The following is a 22491-nucleotide window of genomic DNA, read 5'->3' on the forward strand; positions in this document are numbered from 1 at the left end:
AATTAATAACCACATAGTATATAGTAGGCCTATATTATTTAATATAATTTATTTGTAGTATGCAACAGTAGGCCTATCGGTTAGTTATTCACACCTCACATTTATAAGACTTAATTTGATTTCTTCTTTCCTACTGTTACAATGCTGGTTGATTGATTGATTGATTGATTGATTGGTTGATTGGTTGATTGATTGGATTGATGACGCCAATAGTACTTAGTTGCCAGTACTATTATATCTGTATCCACCCGGCAAATTTGTTTTCCCTACTTTCCATCACTAAAAATAAACTACTTCCTCCTCCTGTTGTCACATTCACCCATTTCTCACTGTTGGCTGCTATCTCACCGTCTGTCTCATTCTTCTCTGCCAGTGTTACCAGATTTGGAAAGCAAGCTGGTTTATGGAAACAAGCCGAAAAGAAGCAATCATAGGCCAGTCAATCTAAGCTTTTTAGCTTAGATTGACTGGCCTATGATTGCTTCTTTTCGGGGCAAAAATAAAATAAATTGCAAAATAAATCGTTCAAGGTATTTTGTGATCCTTATAGGGTCATCCAAATAACATATTCAAAATAGAATATTATATAAATTGTGGATTAAATTCAGGGGTTGAAAGTTGGAGTACCATTAAAAACCTATAAGGCAAATTTGTCTATTTGTATACATTTTAATTATGCTTTAAAAAGCATGTAATGTGTCAAACTAGGAATTTTTCATGATTCTGAATCCATTCCAAGCATTATAGTTTTGCACGAAAAACACTCATTGGGCATAGCCACTTGCCCAAATGTGTTTTTTTGTGCAAAACTAATGCTTGGAATGGATTCAGAATCATGAAAACCCCATAGTGTGACACATTACGCTTAACACTAGCATGTCTGAAGTAAAATCAGACACAAGTAGCATGTGCTTAAATTCACATTTAGAATTCTTTTTAGAAAAAAAAATATATCTGAGATGATAGAATGGTGATGGATGATGATGGTCATGGACATAATTAAAATTAGATTTGTTTTGCCTTATCGGTTTTTAATGGTACTCCAACTTTCAACACCTTGTCTTCCTTGTCTTACATCCCTTCTTTATCCATTCCACCTTAATTCAATGTTGGTCTCTCTCAGCAGATGGCCAGAGAATCTGGGTTAGAGAATGCTGTTGTGGACTTTCTGTTAACATCACTTCCCACTTACACTCTCAAGTGGCACAGAACCTGGTCATCATGCACATGCTTTGATGTCCCCCAAACACAATGTTCTCTTCCGATATTTCCATAAAAGGACAACATGGGCGTGTGTGTGTGCACGCACGCACGCGCGCGTGCGTGTGCACACACACACACACACACACACACACACACACACACACACACACACACACACACACACACACACGTTGTCCTTTTATGGAAATATCGGAAGAGAACATTGTGTTTGGGGGACATCAAAACATGTGCATGATGACTAGGTTCTGTGCCACTCACCCATCCATCCATCCATCCATCCATCTTCAACCATCCATCCAACTTCATCAGTTAAAGTTAACCAGGTTCTGTGTCATCCTTTCACCCATCCACCCAACCATCCATCCATCCATCCATCCATCCATCTTATGGAGTTGGAATAACTCACCAAGCAGAAGACAACCAAACACAACTCACCAGCCACTATCGACTCCACCCTGTGCCACCCGTGCCAACCACTCACCTACCTTCAACCAGATTGACCACTCCTACCACACCAATCACTGGGGGTATTTAAACGCAAGTTCCAATATCCCTGGAACTCCCTGAACAGCAAATGTAGTGAGTTTGCATACTTATTTTTTAAATTATCACAAGATTCAATACATCAGACATGATACTGTTAATGCCATACAAAAAAGCATAATCACTGCAGACTTCCAGAAGAAACTTGGTAGATATTGGCCTTGTTTATTTAATTTCACAGATTGTTTCTACGTCATGTCTCGTGCGTATTCAGTAGGCTAATTTCAGACTGTTGCTCAGACAAGAACAGATTGGCTGCTCTGTCACCTCCCTTCTCTGAAATCACTGCAGAACTTGTACCGTAATATATTTGGTCCTTTTAGATAATTATAGATAATTTTTTCTCAAAGTGGGGTCCTTGGAGGGGTACCAGGTGGTCCCCAGCAAAATGATGGAATGAAAATAGCCTGTTTTATTATGTAATGTATATCTATAAAAAAATAGCAGATTTACAAGCTCACTGGCACGAAAAGGTTTGAGAACAGGCTCACAATGGATCTGCTATTCTCAAATAGCCGACATATACCGGTTTACAATGCTCATGTGACCTATAGTCACTTCTTTTGGGCTTGTTTTCATGGACCTGGTTGCTGATATCTCTCACAAAATCTGCCAACGCTCGTTACGAGTCCAACCAAAGAGTCCTTCATCCCGTCAGTAACGTCGAGTTCCAACAAAGTATCAACAAGGCACTGACAGCGCTGTTCATGACTTGAAGGTGTTTAACACTGTGATCCCACTCATTGAAGCAGTGGCAACCATGGTTGTTGTGGGGTTGTATCCTATTCCTTATAGATGACTAGGTGAATTATTTTTTGACAAAAAATATGGTGTCGCTCATTGTGATTGTACGGTGTTCATTCAGCAGCTGCAACCTGTGCCACTGAGCTGAGAGTCCAACTGAAAACCAACGCCTGATGGTGGCACCGGGCTCAGGGCCGACTGAACAGACAGAATCTCCTCCACCAAGCGTCTATAAAACACAAATGTTTCAAAACAGGTTAGTGCCGAGTCTACCGACAGAGACAATATATTTAATATTTTATATAAAATTTAAAATAATAATTAAACAATGAAAGATTTGGTTGGACAGTGGGAAAGTACACTGTTGATCTGTTGTCAACAAATATAGTGTGATGTGTTTCCTCTAAGACTTCACTTACCTCATGGCCTCACTGACATTCCTGTTGTCTTTAACTGAAGTCTCCATACAGAATGTGAAGCCACAGGCCTGACTGAACTTCTGTATACTATCCACCGACACAACCCTCTCTTTAAGGTCACACTGGAGAGATGAGAGAGAGAGAGAGAGAGAGAGTTAGATTTGATTATTTATTTGTGGTCCTTGTTTGTATGAGACAAACAACATTGCAACAAAATGCATACAGGCAGCAGTACAGCAATAAAACAATAGTGAGGGGCGATCATATCATGATGATGTATACTATACATCATCATACATCATCTCATTCCGGCCAATCAGAATTTGGGTCCTCACTTTCGTCTTCAATGTTTGTGTTACTCAATGTTATTGTGTTTGCATGAACACTCAACATTATTGTCCATTCATTGTCAATGGGATTTAATGTTTGTGTAGGACAACTTTTGTGTACATACACCAAAAGCTGGACATGCCCCTCAAAATTCACACACCCGTGTGAAGCGAGGGGCGCTCTTATCATCATACATCATCTCATTCTGGCCAATCACAATTTACGTCCTCACTTTTGTCTTTGTTTACACAAACCCGGAAAGCTGGAGCCTATCCTGCAACATTTTCTAAAAGCCATGCATGCTTTGACCCTTATCTAAAAAAGAAATGACACCCGTATGAAGTGATAGGGGTGCTCTTATCACATTCGAATGAGGACTTTTCTGTCTTCACTTCTCATCCTCAAGTCCAATATTAGCTCTTGAGCCCCCAAGGGCTAATCATCACTTGTGGCGTCCTCAGTTTTCTGTCTTCATTTTTTATCGTCAATACGTATTTGTTCTGTTGGTGTACTTCAGTCACCTTATTGGCCAGCAGGATGCAGGGGAGAGGCTGTCCGTTAGACTGCATGCTCTTGTTGTCCAGGTCCTGTTTCCACTGGCGACAGCTGAGGAAGCTGGCTGCGCTACCGACGTCAAACATCACCACGCAACCTGAAGCTCCTTTATAATAGATCCGTGTCATAGAGATAAAACGCTCCTGACCTGAGGATTAGACAACAAACACACACACACACACACACACACACACACACACACACACACACACACACACACACACACACACACACACACAGAGCTATACTGTGCAGATACACTCACACCTGACACTTATATTTTAAGTGTCAAGGTGAGTAGCCAATTATTTCTTGACACCTTTTTTCCACCCAATTTAGTGGTTAGACAATTACTTTTACCACCTTTTTTCTCCCCAATTTAGAGGCTCCCCACACGCGGGGTTGAGGCGTATTGGAGGGTAATCCCTCCTGAACACGAGCCAATTGTGTTCGCATAGATGCCTGACAAAGCCGGATCATGGCACCATGGTGGATCCGAACCCACAAACTTTACCATTGCGCCATCCAAGCGCCTCACTGAGACACTTTTGACAGAATTGCAGAATCCAACCCAGTTATCAATCGATCGATTGTGGTCAATCAATCAATCAATCAATCAATCAATCAATCAATCAATCAATCAATCAAAACAATCAAGCAATCACTTAATGTATCTACAGTATGTATGTTATCTATGTGTTGTATACCTGCAATGTCCCACAGCTGCAGTCTGACTTTCTCTGTGTCTGTCCAGGGCAACAACTTCATATTAAAGTCCACTAGAGAGGGAGAGAGTTACTTAAAACACACATCAACTGACTTGACCGACAATCAAGCTCACATCAAGCATCACAGACGCTTCACAGCAGCAAAGTCATTCTTTACTAGGCATGTATGATATATTGTAAATCGATTAAAATCAATTCAAACTTGTGCCAATGTAAATCACGATTAAAATTGCATTTTGAATCGGAATGCAAACAGCAGAGGGTGCATAAAAAAGATACAGGATCTCTGTAAGGTAATTGATAAAATTACATTTGCATGCAATTGTATTGAAAAGAGGGTAAGAGAAGAAAATTAAAAGAGAAAGAAAATACTGGATTTGTGTGAGAGAAATACTAATAAAACAATATTTTTTGGTTATTTGTCAAATCATTTTGTGTTTAAACAATCGTGAAAAAACCACCTTCATATCATGAACCTGGTATCGTGATGGGAATCGTATCGTGAGTTGAGTGAATCGTTACATGCATATTATTAATGATACAAAGCCTCTCAAAACAATACAATGCGTTACCTCCCACTGTCATCTTGTAATTCTTGTTGAACTGTCCATTCACATACCGGTGCACAAAGGAGGATTTCCCAACACCTCCATCTCCTACGATCAGTATTTTTAACAGGTGCTCCGTCATAACCTCTCCCTCTCCACAACACAACAACACTGAGACAAGTTGCTCAAAGTAAGTCAACGCCGCAGGTGCAAGGTTCAAAAGTTCAAAACTCACATTTAGCAGTCTAAACATACAAGGAAGATTTGATTGGAACGTTAGACAACATTAAACCCATGTAATTTGTTGTGTTGTTATACCCTGTTTCAACTCAAACCTAAAAGCATAGAATAAAGTCTTTACATTCAGATAATCGTGTTCGCTGCTTGTCTTAAATGCTGCCCTGCTACTACCAGCTTTTGCTTTCAGGAAGCAAATGTGGCTACATGCCTTAAATAACTCTCATAAACCACACCTTTGTTTATAACACAGAAGGGTGCAGTGACCTGTAGCGTTGCTTCTTTAGTATTAGAAACTGCATGGTGCTTGCTTGTTTCCAGACATTGTTACTTCCACTTTCACTAATGTACAAATAGTATGTATATACTTTCTGTAAAACTGATACTATTCAGCCCTTTTTGCACTTTTAGTTTGTTTACTATTCCTAAGATGCATATGTACAGTTTGTATTCTTGTTGTATCTAATCATTTGAATGTTTCTTTCAGTTTTTCTTTCTGTTTGTAAAGCACTTGTGAGTTCTCTCTGTGAAAAGGGCTACAAATTAACTGACTTATTACTTCTCCCTTTCCTATGCTTTTTAAATAATACATTTTTTCTTGTACTTTACAATAGTATTATCTCTATAATTATCTTGTGTTATTGCTGTTAATAGCACATAATTGTGCAAAACACATATACTGAAAATGTGCGGCTTATACAGTACGTATACCTGTATGCGTTGAGTGACAAATAAACCCTGTTGATAATTGATCCACTTACACAGTAGGTCTCCAGATGTAAGAAAATGTCCTCAAAGTAACCCAGCCAAAGAAAAATGGTTCATGTGGTAAAAGTCCAGTCTGTGTCAGCGAATGAGAGAAACAGTTATATTACCGGTACTAGAATCTCAACCTGAAACTGGTGGACAACAGTGGAAACTGAAAACATCCCTGTTTCAACGTAACCCATGACTTATCTTTGCCTAATGAATGCCGTCAAAATAAGGCAAGCAGTGTTCTCTGTGTGAGCCCATTACTAACTCTTTCAGTTCCACCGAAAGAGTCAGGAAACTGAAGAGCCATAAATCACAATCACATTGTCACTTTTCACAATACACACTATAGCATACAGGGGAGCAAAACACTGTTCTCCACAACTCATGGTGCTTCATATTTAAAAACAACAGACAAATTATAAAAGAGGCAAGGCCGTTTACACAGCATTAAACAGCACAGAGAGCAGACAACAACATTGGTAAAAGAAAGTGCTGATGCATTCAAAGTGCAATATAGAACAGTGCTATCCATCTCTCAAGATGTAGGTTTGGGGGGCATGCAGTATATTGGTGAGCATTCAGGGTTCTGATGGTTTGGGGGAAGTCGTCCAGCTGGTGCTCCCCTCTAAGCTCTTGAACCTCCTACCACAGTGGTTTTCAACCCGTTTCATTTCAAGGCAATTATTTATGCGGCTTTTGAGCCACGGACCACCATTTGATGACATTTAGCCTCTCAGACACAAAACTAAAGAATATGTTGTTGATTTTGTCTACAATTCCTGCATGCTTTTGGCAAACGTTGATCAAAATAACATATTTTCTACATTCTCTAATTGTGTAGACTGAATTGTGTAAATTAAGTAAACCGTATGGGTCCATTTGGTTTCATTTTACGCTCTCAACAGATAAAAATCTATAAGGGTTCATTTGGTTACCAACTCTCCATCATTTAGCTGGCGGCCACCTGGAACCGCCTCAAGGACCACTAGTGGTCCCCGGACCACGGGTTGAAAACCACTGTCCTACCAGATGGCAGGAGTTCAAATAGATGGTGGGAAGGGTGGGAGGAGTTAGTCATTATGCTCATGGTCTCTTCCTGTGTTATATACTGCATGTCAGATATGGTTGGGCAGAGGGACACCTGTGATCTTCTCTGCTGCTCTCACATACTATAGTCTGTTTCTGTGCCGGATGGTCTGTGTTTGTGTGACATCATGTGGTCCTGTAGTGTAATTGCAGAGGAGTGTAAAGGCATGATTCCACATTTCCACTGTTGTCCAGTCTCCTTTAAATCCACCTTAAAAATCCACCTTTTCTCCATTGCCTTTTGATTTGATTATCTTTATTTTGAAACCTTCAGGTAAGACAGACAAATAAGAAAAAAGAAAAAACAATATATATAACCACAATGCATGTATATTTCTTTTTTGAATGAAATAAGAAAAAATATAATGACAACAATGTGATCATAGGTCTTGCACCTGAAGTTCAAAAAGGAGTAGGAAGAAGTAAAAACTTATTTACTCCTACCCCCATCAGTAATTGCAATAAACATATAATCCAAATGTAACAGCATCCATACATACATACCCACGTACATGTGTCCATGTGTATGTAAGAACAATAAATGAGAAATCAAGTATAATAATTAAGAAATCAAGTATAATAATTAAGAAAACAAGTATAATAATTAAGAAATCAAGTATAATAATTAAGAAATCAAGTATAGCCCGAGATAATCAGCATGCCTCATCCTCCACTCTGTAATAGTTAAGTAATTAATTCTTGTACATCCTCTTAAATTGTACAATGTTGGTGCTTTGTTTGAGCTCAACAGCCAGACCATTCCACAAATTGACCCCACAGATTGTTATACATTGACTTTTCATGGTAGTGTGGACAAGAAGTTTCTTCAAATTTAGCTCCCCTCTTAAATTATAACCCCCCTCTCTGTCAAAAAACATGTTCTGTATGTTCACTGGTAATAATCTATTTCTTGCTTTAAACATGACTTGTGCTGTTTTGAACTTGACCATATCAATGAATTTCAATGCCTTTAACTGTAAAAAAAGAGCGTTTGTGTGTTCCTGATATGAGACATTATTGACAATCCTTATTGCTCTCTTTTGAATTATGACCAATGGATTTAAGTTGCTTATATAGGTATTACCCCAGATCTCCACACAATAATTAAGATAAGGTAAAACCAGTGAACAATACAGAATGTACAGAGCTTGTACAGCCTTCAGCTGCAGTCTGAGGGCAATTTAAACTTATGGCTATCTCTAGTCATTTTTAACCTTTTACTGTAAATTGTACTCCTCTTATGTTCCTTTTGATGTTGTATTGTATTTGCTTGTATTTTCTTTTTACTCTGTTGTATTTTATGCAGGTCTTTATGATGTCATTTCTAAATAGAAAGCACTTTGGGACAACTTATGTTGTTTTTAAATGCTAAGTGCCATATAAATAAAGGTGACTCGACTTGAAGGTGTTCTGCCCCACAACACTTATTTCACTGTCTGGCTGAATGGGTGAGTTGTTAAATGAAATGAGCTGGAGTAATTATGGTTGGTGTCTGTCTGGTGTTTAGAGTAGAACCTTTGACCCTGCTGTTTTTTTTTGTTGTCAAATATGTTTTTATTGAACAGATTATAAATTATTACAAACATTATGATCTGAAATACATGCACGCATACCCGTATTCTGACGATATTTAATGGAAACCAAGTCAAGTTACCTGTATTACCTAAAAAGTCCATAGACATTCCTGTCACTGTAAGAATAAAGTCAAGCATTACCGGTCAGGGTACTTAAGTATATTTCGTTTCATGCACGAGGCACTTACCCGTATACGTGTGCCATTAGATGGCAGTGTTCATTCAAATAACCTTGCTTTACTGCCTGGGAATCAAGCTAGAAGTGATGACAGAAGTGTGGTGTCACGTCACCATGTTGGTAAATTAACCCCATTGGTCAATATGTGATTGGTTCTCAATGTTAACCCATGATGGAAGCAAATTTAATGGCTAACTTTTATGGAGTTCACAAAAGAGGGTATAGAGAGAGAGAGAGAGAGAGAGAGAGAGAGAGAGAGAGAGAGAGAGAGAGAGAGAGAGAGAGAGAGAGAGAGACTCACGCACGCACGCATGCACAGAGACAGACGGATAGACAGACACACTTAATGGACCATGAGGACTCAACAAATCCATATTTTATTAGGGCTAGCATATGCCACTAAGAACAGATCTGAGACAGATCAGCATTGCATGGCAAATTATTGTGAGTAAGCATCAATTTTGTTCATGTTTGATAGTTAAAATTGTTTACTTTCTGTGTCATGATCTAAGACAGATCTGCATTGCATGGCAAATTATTGTGAGTAAGCATCAATTTTGTTCATGTTTGATAGTTAAAATTGTTTACTTTCTGTGTCATGATAATAAGGGTTATTAAATATGGACAAGAAAGAGAGGGAGCGTATGTTGTTAAGAGGGGCAGCAACAGGCAGGGAAGTCATTGGGGAAATAACAATAATGTGGTTATGTGATTATACGATTACAGTAATTCCTCCATTTCCTCATGTAAGCTGTTCAACTGAGGAGCCAGCAGCCCAAAGGGTCCGTCCCAGAGCACTGAGAGCAGGGTGAACAGGTGGTTCCACAGACTAGTATCAGAGAACAAGGCAAAGAGGGGAAGATTGAGGATGATCAAGTGCAGAACAGCTGGGAGGGCCCACCTTAGAGTATAAGGGGCCCACCTATTCCACTAGGACAACTGAGAGGAGAGAGAGTGGGCCATACTTCTCCTTCTCCCATTCTCCCATTTGCCATCTGTCACTGTGTAACACAGCACCATAAATAGGGTTTTATCACCATGGTGGCTGCATCTGCAGGAAGAGGATTCCATGGCCTTAAATAACCTGGCATGGTAGACTGATATTACAGGCTAATCTTTGTTTTGCACTGGCAGATCTGTCTGGTTTTCCAGGCTGTGCCTTAACCACTTCACTGCATGTCTCTGGACACAGAAGGACCACTTTTCAATGCTCCAAATAATAAGTCTATACACAACAGACATGCTCTATAGAACACAACGCACGCACGCACGCATGCATGCACGCACGCCATCATCCAGACAATACCATAAAAAAAACAAAAAAGAACAAACAAAAACAGCCAGTCCTCCAGTCAAAAGGGAGACATCGAAGAGGAAGGATGGATGGGGAAGGATCAACATATGGAATGTCAGAACAGGATAGCTCCATATAAGGAGATCTAAGGGTTTGAGGTCAATATAGAGTTGCTGGCCAATATTATAATTTTTCCTATAATTTTTATCCTACGATTTTGCAACCTTTCTTTTCACCCTGCAGTGTTAATTATCTAATACTGGGCGCTACATTTATAGAATTGAGAACTATCATTGATAGGTGGTGTGTAATAAGAGCGTTTGGAAATGTATCCATCTATTTTGAAAGTGTCCATGTTATTGCGACTGCAGGTCACATTTACAATGAAAACGTCCATTTCCCGTAGTTAGTTAGTTACATTTCCAAACGCTCTTATTACACACCAACTATCAATGATAGTTCTCAAATCTATAAATGTTGTCTTTGGGATAGGCCTATACCTGTATGTAAATCCAAGTTTGGGCATAAACATGTTGCATACGTGTAGAAAATTCCCTATAGCTACATTTATTTTCCTTATTTTTGTGCAGGCCTTTTCTTTAGGACCCTACTTTAGTTCAGGCTTCTGTTTGGGCACTCACTCAGTTGTTCAGCACCGCACCCCAGTTGTAAGTTGTGTCTAGTACAGTGCAGTTCACATGCAGCTACAGACAAACAGGAGGACCAGAATGTGTTCTTGAGGAATATTCCAGATACCATTCATTCATTCATTCATAAACCAACCCTGTCTGTTTGTACAACTATCAACATCCTATAAAATCCATAAATGCCACAGTCGCTGTAATCTTTTAGTCCAAGCTCCCTGACCAGAGCCCTGTGGTGGGCACATATAGATATAGCATCATAACCTCCTAAGAATACACAAGCCTGCAGCCTCCATTAAGGCTACTATTTTTATTTTATTTTATTATTTTTAATACGCTTTAAACATTCACACCCATAGTACAATAATCTTAGGCTATCAGCAGTCTGCAATAAAATAACTCAATCCTTTAACAAGTCACATACACATGCAAATCAGACGACTCAGTCTGTGTTGTTCCATATTGGATCTCATTTAGTATTTAATCAATGAGAGTTTAGAAAACAAATGCTCCCCAAACACATTGCGGTCGACTCATGGGCAAGGTTAAACAGATTCGTTTAGGCAATGTCAACGTTCAGAATAATTTAGGGTCCCTTTGCAAATAGTTTTAGCTAATTTGTAATGAATTCTATCGAAGAAAACACTAACCGGCAATTTCCTGATATATGCTTAATATATTCTAATGTTTAGCATATTATCAACAATTACAGTTTATCAACAATGTTTGCACATTCATGGAAAAACATTTTTTTCCGGACATGTGTTGACCACCATGCAGGCTGCTTGTCATGCTCTGACTGTCATGTCCCCGCCCACACCCAGACATACACTGACACGCACGCATGCACGCCACGCACGCGTGCGTACACACACAGTTGCGCACACACGCACACACACACACACACACACACACACACACACACACACACACACACACACACACACACACACACACACACACACACACACACACACACACACACACACACACACACACACACACACACACACACACACACACACACACACACACACACACACACACACACACACACACACACACACACACACACACACACACACACACACACACACACACACACACACACACACGTGATTGATTGGCACTTGCAGGCCGCAGGGCCCCCTGGAGCTCTGATCTGGGCCTACTCACAGTGCCCCAAGCCTTCCCCCTGCTCACATCGTTCTCACATCTACACTGGCGCATGTCATCTCTTTGCTTTCCTCAATGTCGCAACCCACTATCTCCTGCAAAGTGTATATCTAGCAATCAGGAGACATGGTAGATTGCCCCACCAGTGGAATTTCTAAATAATGGAATGCGTATACACTACGCAGAGTGCTATGTCCAGAGCCATGTAGAGTAAGACAGAGTTACGATATTGAGGGGGCAGAAAACAGCCCGGTCACGTGGTTAATGTACTCGCGCGAGCCCATAGACTCCAATGCATTCCGTAAATTCCGGTTGTCCCCTTTTGAAGGGACAACCTGGGACAAACCAATAGAAGTCTATGTAGAAGAGACTGGCCCCATGAAGTGAACGGAGTTGTCGTAACTCTGTCTCACTCTATGGCTATGTTTATTGTCTACATAAAATGCTATTTAAGTTACATAAGTTGAGCCTATGCATACACCTATACGTATAGGCGTATATGCCTACGCTTACACCTACACCTAGGCCTGTAGGTCGTCGAGGGCCGGCTAGGGCAAGTGCTACGGCAAGTGCTATGGGCAAAGATGGAGTCTGAAGAGATGGGTTTTCAGTCTACCTCTGAAGATTTGGAGTGAGTCTGCATTTCTGATTGAAATGGAATAATTATGGAAGTGCATTCCATAGTTTTGGAGCCAGAAGGAGAAGAGTTTGGGACGCGTGGAGCGTTGTCCCGGCGTTATTAGCGAAGGTACTTTCAGCCTCCCAGCATCGGCTGATCCGGGAGGGTTTGTAGGGTCCGATCAGACTTGCAAGATATGGGGGTGCCGTACCTTTGGTTGCATCAGAGTTTTGTGCTCTGTGTGGCCGGGAGCCAATGGATGGAGTGGAGAAGGGGGGGAGACGTGAACATTTTGGCTGGTTGAAGACCAGGCGAGCTGACCAGGCAAGGCAAGGTCATCAGCGTCAGCTGCTATAATGTTGTAACTTGTATCTCCATGATTCTTTTCTGAGCAAAAAGGAACCAAAACAGTGTAAAACTGCAATATTTCATACATGTGAGGGTGGCTGTGTTTTCAAAAGTATATATATATATATATATATATATATATCCATATAGTCTAGCATGGAATTAACCAAAATCCATCCAGTCTAGCAGCAATAATACAAACAAACAGCAATAATAGCCTACTAATAACAACACAGCAAGAAACAAACACCACTGACCAAACCAATTCCACAATTCCAATAACGTAAGTAAACATTATTCAAACATAGCCTATATTCCGCAATAAAACCAAAGACAAGGATAAACAAACACAGAGCTACAAATTAAAGTGTGGATGAAGCAGAGTGAGATTTCCAACCTTGCACATGCTGAACTACCGGTAGTTGTACCCTGTTGTCTAAAGCCAAGAACTAAGATGGCAGGAGATTGTTTGAATAATTGTAATGGCATGGGAAAGCAAACATACCACTCCAAGTGGGAATCCTCCTTGGCAAAGGGAAATATTTGGCTTCCCGCTATAGGCAAGGCTGCTGTGTGCAGACCAATCTTATACTTGCCAACGTATTACATGCAATTAGTATGCATAAACCAAATTGGTTGGTAAACATACAGTAAATACAGAGTTGGTTGCCTACTCATTTCTAATGAGAAAATAATGAGCCTCAAAGCTTTATGGTCCATCTCCACTTTTCCTTTTCCAAACTGAATTTGTTTAATTATTGAACCAGGCAGGCGGAAGCTGTGCAGGAAAGACTCCAATGCAATCATTGTGCCTTTCTCACCATCTGCACAGTGTGTATACATCTCAGATGAGTTTCTCAGAGATGTGCACTCCCAGGAATTTCATTTCCTTCCTTCACTCGTCCCACTGATTTTCTATCATGCCGTTCACTCTCTCTCAGTCATCGTCATGTCTCTTTCTTTGTCTACACCGCTAAACCTGTTTGCAGACAGTCCTCTGCAATCTGGATTTATAGTAGACGAGATGGATCAGCTTGTCATGCTGGGTTCTGAAAAACGGATTTGATTTGTCATGACCCAGAAGAGCCTGCTTCTGAAGGACTATAGTGACCCACTATAGTATATTTTTAAAGATATTTTGGGGGCCTTTTGGGCTTTATTGACAGTAGAGCGAGACAGTAAACAGGGCGAGAGAGAGTGGGTGTTTGTTTATGTGTATGTGTGTGTGTGTGTGCATGTCTGGAAAAGAGGGAGATACAGAGAAAATACAGACTGCCAAACTGATAAGAGGTCCTGCATTACTCAAGTCTGAATCGAATGCACGCTTCATCATATTTTATAATTAAAAAAGTAGTGACACAACTGTGATTTCTTAAATACATTTAAATAGGTCTGTAATCCAATAGCACTCAAAGGAGTGTTTTAATTTGCTCCAGTTAATATTTAAAATGATACAATGTAGCTTCAATTTCATAGTGTCCTAGTCCCAATTTTGTTTATTTATTGTTGATTTGTATTTTTTCCCCCATCACTTCTGTTATAATTCATAAGTTGTCCATGCAGTACAAGTCTGTGTAGTTGAACTTGAGATACAGTGTACTTGGTAATTGGTATTGTGTACTGCCTGTACTTTAGCATACTTTATAGATAGGCTACGAGAGACATCTCAGTGTAAGGTCAGCCTTGCTATTTGTTTCAATATATGTCTCATATCTTGTTGTCACGTCATTATGATCCAGCACTATATATGTTCCTGTTTTTGTAATACTCTTTGTGAACCTTTAGCGTACGTGATACTGTCTCGTGTCGCGTTATTGTTCTCCCGGGCCCGCCGCCGCAGTCGCCATACCAAAGGAATACTTATCACACACCACCCAGCCTGCACACACTACCAGGGGGGTCCAGTTTAGAAAATACAACAACTTCCAATTTCACTTGTCTGTCCTGAATCCTTTATGAGTTCTGTCTCCTGGCTGGATAAAATTGGTATAAAATCAGAAAGATCATTTAATGTTCTTTGTAGTGTTGACACCATCCTGTGGAGTGACACCATCCTGTGACTGGCTCTAATTACCAAGCAGGTACATCTGAGCAGTTTGAGAAAAGGGCAATTGCCGTCTGTGTGTCTGTGTGTGTGTGTGTGTGTGTGTGTGTGTGTGAGAGAGATGACAGCACATTCAATTTGTTTCACTGACTTAAATTGCTCAATCATGCTCATGCCCTGGCCCAGTAGTAGATTGTGCATGCATGGGCATGAGTGAGTGTGTATAGCCTACAGTATATAATCAGAATTTGTTATCAGAAATAGTTAAAAGTAGATTTAGGGGTCACACAGAGCACTCTGAAAGTAGACGTGATGGATTGCAGGCAGAAAGGAGCCGTGCACCCTCCCGCCCCCACGTTCACACAGCCAGCCATATCGTCTGCCCTTCTTCACACACAAAAGGGCAATCATTCTCACCTTCACACAGCTTCACACAGCTTCACACAGCTTCACACAAGCTAGAAAGGATTAATTATATTTCCTGAGTGCTATGATCTGTGCTATTGTCACAAAGATCGGCCAGGTGCACGCTTCAAAGTCCCTTGTGACAATTTTGCTTTTAGAATGAGACCATTAAAGATATGTACGACAACAAATTAGTATAGTACATAGTAACATATTCTTTGTTGTCTCCACCAGGCCGAAGGCATGGTGAGAGAGTATGTTTTGCACTCCATGTGTGTGAGTCCGTCCGTGTGTGAGTGTGTGTGTGTGTGCGCGCGTCCGACCATCTGTTACCTGTAGCGAACCAGGCTGGACAAAGAGGTTGAAGGCCAACTGATGATGTGAAGATTCTTTAATGGATCAACGTGAAAACTAAAAGCAAGACACAAACATATAATCAATACAGGAAGACATATTCAATAATGTGAGGCATTCATATAAACAAGTAAGTTTACAAATAACCAATAAAAGTTTCATATCAAAACATAATACCATATAAACAAACCAATAAAACAAGATCCCACAACAATATGACACAAACCAATATAACCATAAAAATGACATTCACCTTGTTCCCTCTCCAGCTAGGTGCTAACTTGTTGATGGGTGTCCCAATACCATGATGTTATTCAACCATGTAGTTCTCCAGGGAGGTCACTAAAACCAATAAATCATATAATTAAAATCCGGCAGTTCCATTTCCATTTAATTTGTTCTTTTGTTGGTCTGCACTCACTTGATCTGTTTGGTGTTCCATCTCATCCTGTTGGTTTAGGCTTTCAAAGATCATGGTGGAGCACATGAGGAACAAACATTTTCCTCTCTCACTGATGCATGCTGGGCTTTCTTTATCAGACTGAAAGACTCTGGTTAGTGAGCAAGCTTCCTGTTCCTTTCTAAATAAGAGCCTTTCCTCCATTCCCTTCCGGGGTCCATTACATTACCAGCTAATCTCCGGCACCGTTAACCCGGTCGATGCCAAATTTTGTACACACACTCCCTGGATGCCAACGATGAACCTCTGCCCCAAAAGCCCAAATCTTTCAGAACGGCCTGTTATAGCACCACCAGGAGGCCGACTTTTGTAAAACAATTTTTTTTGTTATTACTCCTCCAGATTCTGTCCAAAAATCCAGCAAATCGTTACACAGTATCACTATAGAGCGTCGAAGTCCTGCCCCCTACCAGGGCCCAGGAAATGATTCTCCGTTCATTTTCCTCATAGACTTTTCAAAACGTATTTATTTAAAGACCTTTTAAGCCTCGTACAAAGCCAACTCTTGTCGTGACAAATCATGACAACAAACAACATTTTTCGGGCAGAACAAATAATTAGAAAGAAGAAGAAAACGGCAGGTTACAACACATTTTGTTGTTGTTTTTCTTTCTTGTAATTATTTGTTTGGTCCAAAATATTGTGTTTGTTTATCAGGTCTTTAAATAAATACGTTTTGAAATGTCTATGGGAAAAATGCAAGCCCATCCTAAACAGTTTCACAGGGGTATAGTAGAATCTATGTATACTTTTGTAATGTATACATTTTCTTTTAATATCCCTAGTGGCCCACCCAACAATATTTGACCATTTCTCTTCACTTATTTCACATCCTAAATCCCTTTGCCATATTAATCTAAGATTTTCAGTCTTTGCACTTTGTAATTCCATTATATTTTTGTAAATTATTGAAGCCCTATGCATTGTTGGTAGCCAGTCAAAAATAGTTTTCAACATATTAGATTCCTCTATACCCCTGTTAAGGTTGAACACACTTCCACTACTTCTTAGTTGAAGATATTTCCAAAATGCACCCCTACCCATCAGATTAAATTGATTCCCCAACTCCTGGTATGACTCAAAAGTTGCATCCATATATAAATCATCAATTGCACCTAGGCCACATTTTTGGTGTGTGTGCGTATGTGCGTGCGTGCACTCGCGCAAGTGCATGCATGCGAGAGTGAGAGTGTGATTGTGTGTGTGAGAGAGATAGAGAGAGAGAGAAAGAGAGAGAGAGAGAGAGAGAGAGAGAGAGAGAGAATTAGTAAGTCATGGAGTTCATTAAAATAATATGTGATTGAAGGAATTGAAGCAGGTCTCTTAACAGATTCACCCCGAGGCTCTCCAGTGTAATGAACCTCGGAGAAGCAGAGATTGCAAGAAAGACAGCCTGGAACGACACTGTATAGAAACAGAGATACAGAGAAGAGACAGAGAGAAAGTTAGAGAACTAGCCCCAGGGATGCAAGCACTCAGGTGTAAGTATAGCCTTCAAAACAAAGCACCAAACCAAATATTGGTGCCCAGGCACGTGCAGAGAGTGTTAGAGAGGCAGGGGCTAAAATCCCGTAAGAGGGCACTTTTGGATAAAAATGCCGAATATAGAATGCAGATCTACAAGCTCTCAACACGTCGCGCTGCGACGCATTGAGAGCTTGTAGATCAGCTATTTTCAGGGCTCAACCCGAACCCAGCACTCTTTAGCTACTGGAGATGCAGTGTATACGACATGGATTTAGAAACAAATTCGTTCAACGCAAAATGCTGCGCTCAAATTCAGGAGACTTCGGGAAAAAAAGCAATTCTCCTGAATGCTGCCGACACTTCAGGCTATGCAATCCCTGCCTTATATTGTGACCAGGCTTTTCTCTTCGCAAATGAGTAAGGCTGGGACCAAGGCTAATGGTTATGTATGATGGATGGGGCAGTGGCCTGACCAACCATTAGCCAATTTGAATATAGGATTAGCAAAATAGCACGTGGTTAATATGACAATGCTTGGGCATTAGGGTATATGTTAACCTATATAAACCCTCAGTGTGTTCTCAGAGAACTAAATAAAGGTTGAAATTAAATTTCCTAATTTGAGTGACATGCCAGTAAAGAAGTGTTGGAGACTGTTGTAATACTCTAAGTACGGGACCCTCGTCTGGTTTGACAGACAGGTGTGTGTGCCGGCCCGGGTGGTTTGTGACAATCCGGTTGAAGTATTCCTTGGTCCGGCAGCGGACGGACGGACGGGCCCGGGAGAACAATAACGCGACACGAGACAGTATCACGCTAAGAGGTTCACAAGATGTATTATACACAACAGGACATATATAGCTGGATCCTAATGACGTAACTAACAACACTTGAGAGACATAACAAACTCACTGCAGCACGCTGACCTTGCTGTCTGAGATGAGATGGTGTCAGTAGCTATAGTATGCTACAGTTCATTCAGTACACAATACATTATTACACTGTGCTTTCAAGTACAGTGCACATACACAGCCAGTGGGCAATCAGATCATATCACAACAGAGACTAATGAGTTATACCCCCCTCTCTCGTTTTCTCTCTCTGTACTTTATCCTCTATTTCTCTATCCTACCTTAATCCCCCCATACACCACACCATACTGACGTTGTTAAAACAGAGAGAGAGAGAGAGAGAGAGAGAGGGGGGGGGGAGAGGGAGAGAGTGCAAGTACAGTTCATGGAGTTCAATAAAAGAATATGTGATTGAAGCAGGTCTCTGAACATATTCATCGCAAGGCTCTCCAGTGTAATAAACCTCTTTGAACCAGAGAGATAGACCTGTAGATAGAAACAGAGCTAATAGTCATTACAGACAGTGAGACAGACAGACGGCACAGGGCCTGACCCCCTGCCAACAGATTACCCGCATGACACCTGCATCTGCTGGTGGTGCAGGCAGAACTTAATGGCAGTCTTGATTGATGCATATCAGTCCTGTCTGCCACATGCTGCCTGCTCTCGATCCAAGAAAGTGAGGAGGAGGAGGAGGAGGAGGATGATGATGCACAGAGGAGGAGGAGGAGGAGGATGTACAGAGGAGGAGGAGGAGGAGGAGGAGGAGGAGGATGATGATGCACAGAGGAGGAGGAGGAGGAGGAGGAGGAGGATGATGATGCACAGAGGAGGAGGAGGAGGAGGATGATGATGATGCACAGAGGAGGAGGAGGAGGAGGAGGATGTACAGAGGAGGAGGAGGAGGAGGAGGATGATGATGCACAGAGGAGGAGGAGGAGGAGGAGGATGTACAGAGGAGGAGGAGGAGGAGGAGGAGGATGTACAGAGGAGGAGGAGGAGGAGGAGGAGGATGTACAGAGGAGGAGGAGGAGGAGGAGGAGGAGGAGGATGATGATGCACAGAGGAGGAGGAGGAGGAGGAGGAGGATGATGCACAGAGGAGGAGGAGGAGGAGGAGGATGATGATGCACAGAGGAGGAGGAGGAGGAGGAGGAGGAGGAGGAGGAGGATGATGATGCACAGAGGAGGAGGAGGAGGAGGAGGAGGATGTACAGAGGAGGAGGAGGAGGAGGATGATGCACAGAGGAGGAGGAGGAGGAGGATGATGCACAGAGGAGGAGGAGGAGGAGGATGAACAGAGGAGGAGGAGGAGGAGGAGGATGAACAGAGGAGGAGGAGGAGGAGGAGGATGTACAGAGGAGGAGGAGGAGGAGGAGGAGGATGATGCACAGAGGAGGAGGAGGAGGAGGATGATGCACAGAGGAGGAGGAGGAGGAGGATGAACAGAGGAGGAGGAGGAGGAGGAGGATGTACAGAGGAGGAGGAGGATGTACAGAGGAGGAGGAGGAGGAGGATGATGCACAGAGGAGGAGGAGGAGGAGGATGATGATGCACAGAGGAGGAGGAGGAGGATGATGTACAGAGGAGGAGGAGGAGGAGGAGGAGGCACAGAGGAGGATGCACAGAGGAGGAGGATGATGCACAGAGGAGGAGGAGGAGGAGGAGGAGGAGGAGGATGATGCACAGAGGAGGAGGAGGAGGAGGATGATGATGCACAGAGGAGGAGGAGGAGGAGGATGATGTACAGAGGAGGAGGAGGAGGAGGAGGAGGATGTACAGAGGAGGAGGAGGAGGATGTACAGAGGAGGAGGAGGAGGAGGATGTACAGAGGAGGAGGAGGAGGAGGAGGAGGATGATGCACAGAGGAGGAGGAGGAGGAGGATGATGTACAGAGGAGGAGGAGGAGGAGGATGTACAGAGGAGGAGGAGGAGGATGTACAGAGGAGGAGGAGGAGGATGTACAGAGGAGGAGGAGGAGGAGGAGGATGTACAGAGGAGGAGGAGGAGGAGGATGTACAGAGGAGGAGGAGGAGGATGATGATGCACAGAGGAGGAGGAGGAGGAGGATGATGATGCACAGAGGAGGAGGAGGAGGAGGAGGAGGAGGAGGATGATGATGCACAGAGGAGGAGGAGGAGGAGGAGGAGGAGGAGGAGGATGATGATGCACAGAGGAGGAGGAGGAGGAGGAGGAGGAGGAGGAGGAGGAGGATGATGATGCACAGAGGAGGAGGAGGAGGAGGATGATGATGCACAGAGGAGGAGGAGGAGGAGGAGGAGGATGTACAGAGGAGGAGGAGGAGGATGTACAGAGGAGGAGGAGGAGGAGGAGGAGGAGGAGGTGTCAGATTTGGAATCCTCATGGTTGACTTGTATGGAAAAGTGATACAGGATTCTAGGTCATCTAGATAAAAAGTTCATTTTTGGCTATGGCGCCATTTAAAAAATCCTTTATAAAGGGTCCAACTCCTCATTCTGTATTCATGAGATGTCTGTCAGGTCACATCCCAACTAAACATTTACACATAATTGCACCACAGGCAGTCATCTGAAGGAAAATGTGTGTGTGCACTCTTCCGTGCGTGCATGTGAGCACACAATATACACACATAATAACATGACATAACAATCCAGACAACAGTCTTGTCAAAACTCGACTATTGTAACTCCCTCCTTACTGGCCTACCAGCATGTGCACTTAAGCCTCTCCAGCTGATCCAAAATGCCGCAGCTCGCTTGGTCTTCAACCAGCCAAAATTCTCACATGTCTCCCCCCTGCTCCGCTCCCTCCACTGGCTCCCGGTCGCTGCCCGCACAGAATACAAAACTCTGATGCTGGCATTCAAAGCAACCAAAGGTATGGCTCCCCCATATCTTGCAAGTGTGATCGAACCCTACAAACCCTCCCGCTCACTCAGATCAGCCAACGCAGGGAAGCTGGAAGTACCCTCACTAAAAACGCCGGGACAACGCTCCACACGTCCCAAACTCTTCTCCCTTCTGGCTCCAAAACTGTGGAATGCACTTCCCATTGCAGTCAGAACTGCAGCATCACTCCCAATCTTCCGCCGTAGTTTGAAAACCCACCTTTTCAGACTCCATCATGGCCCATAGCACTTACCCCACCCCCTTAGATAGCAATTCTGTAGACTTAGATATTTTGATACATTTGATACATACTTATAGCATGTTATGTAAACAGCATAAGTGCATTGTATGTAGTCATAGCACGTCATAGTACATAATGTATATCATAGTAGTATAGATGTATAGCTTATTTCATTATAGATATTCCACTGTTACTTTCTTAGCTTACGCATGTTTCATGATAATGTTTTTATGTGATGTATTCCCCATGCTTTTTGTTCTTGCTTAATGTAAGTCGCTCTGGATTAAGAGCGTCTGCTAAATGCCTAAATTGTAAATTGTAAATTGTAAATTGTATGACATCATATACCGAACAGCCATAACACCATATCTCCAACAGACCACTTGGTGCATTTATAGATAGATAGACTATAGCGGTGCCCGTGGCCGTGGGGCATATATTTAAAAAAAAGAATTTGCCACCTTGAGTGTCCCCAGTTATTGTATGCATAAATGGACAATTATTGAATCAAATCCTCAAGACAAGCTTGTCCTGACAGACAAAAATAATAAGAGTTTGAGAGTCACATTGCAATGTACAAGGCAAGGACAGCACAACACACCTCACTAGTCTACATGGATCGATTAATGAATGGTTCAGTACCACCACTAATGGACAGTAGTGGTGCATTCAATGAATCGATACGGCAATAACCGGCATGAATTATCTGGGTGACGCAGTGTTGACAAACGTACCTCTGTTTAACGTTGTCAAAGCCCCCCTTGCAGGTTGCAAAGCACTCCCTTCTCAGACCCATT

The 22491-nt window shown here is 42.0% G+C and overlaps 1 protein-coding gene across 2 annotated transcripts; it reads right to left on the bottom strand.

Moving 5' to 3' along the window:
* Nucleotides 1-2073: 2073 nt before the first annotated feature.
* LOC308315615 (ras-related protein Rab-7L1-like) lies at nt 2074-6168 on the bottom strand. 2 transcript variants are annotated; one of them, XM_080763687.1, is made up of 6 exons: nt 6040-6168; nt 5116-5262; nt 4523-4594; nt 3782-3963; nt 2931-3052; nt 2074-2740 (listed from the first exon to the last, which is right to left on the bottom strand). In XM_080763687.1, exons 2-6 carry the CDS (start codon nt 5231-5233, stop codon nt 2629-2631), a joined length of 606 nt encoding a protein of 201 aa, XP_080619813.1. In that variant the 5' UTR covers nt 5234-5262; nt 6040-6168; the 3' UTR covers nt 2074-2628. The 2 variants fall into 2 exon arrangements, with proteins under 2 accessions (XP_080619813.1, XP_080619812.1); XM_080763686.1 differs by lacking the exon at nt 6040-6168 and having other exon boundaries at nt 5116-5493.
* Nucleotides 6169-22491: the final 16323 nt, after the last annotated feature.

Source organism: Protomyctophum bolini (assembly GCF_963924005.1).
Source record: "Protomyctophum bolini genome assembly, chromosome: 5".
In the NCBI taxonomy this organism is placed as follows: Eukaryota; Metazoa; Chordata; class Actinopteri; order Myctophiformes; family Myctophidae; genus Protomyctophum; species Protomyctophum bolini.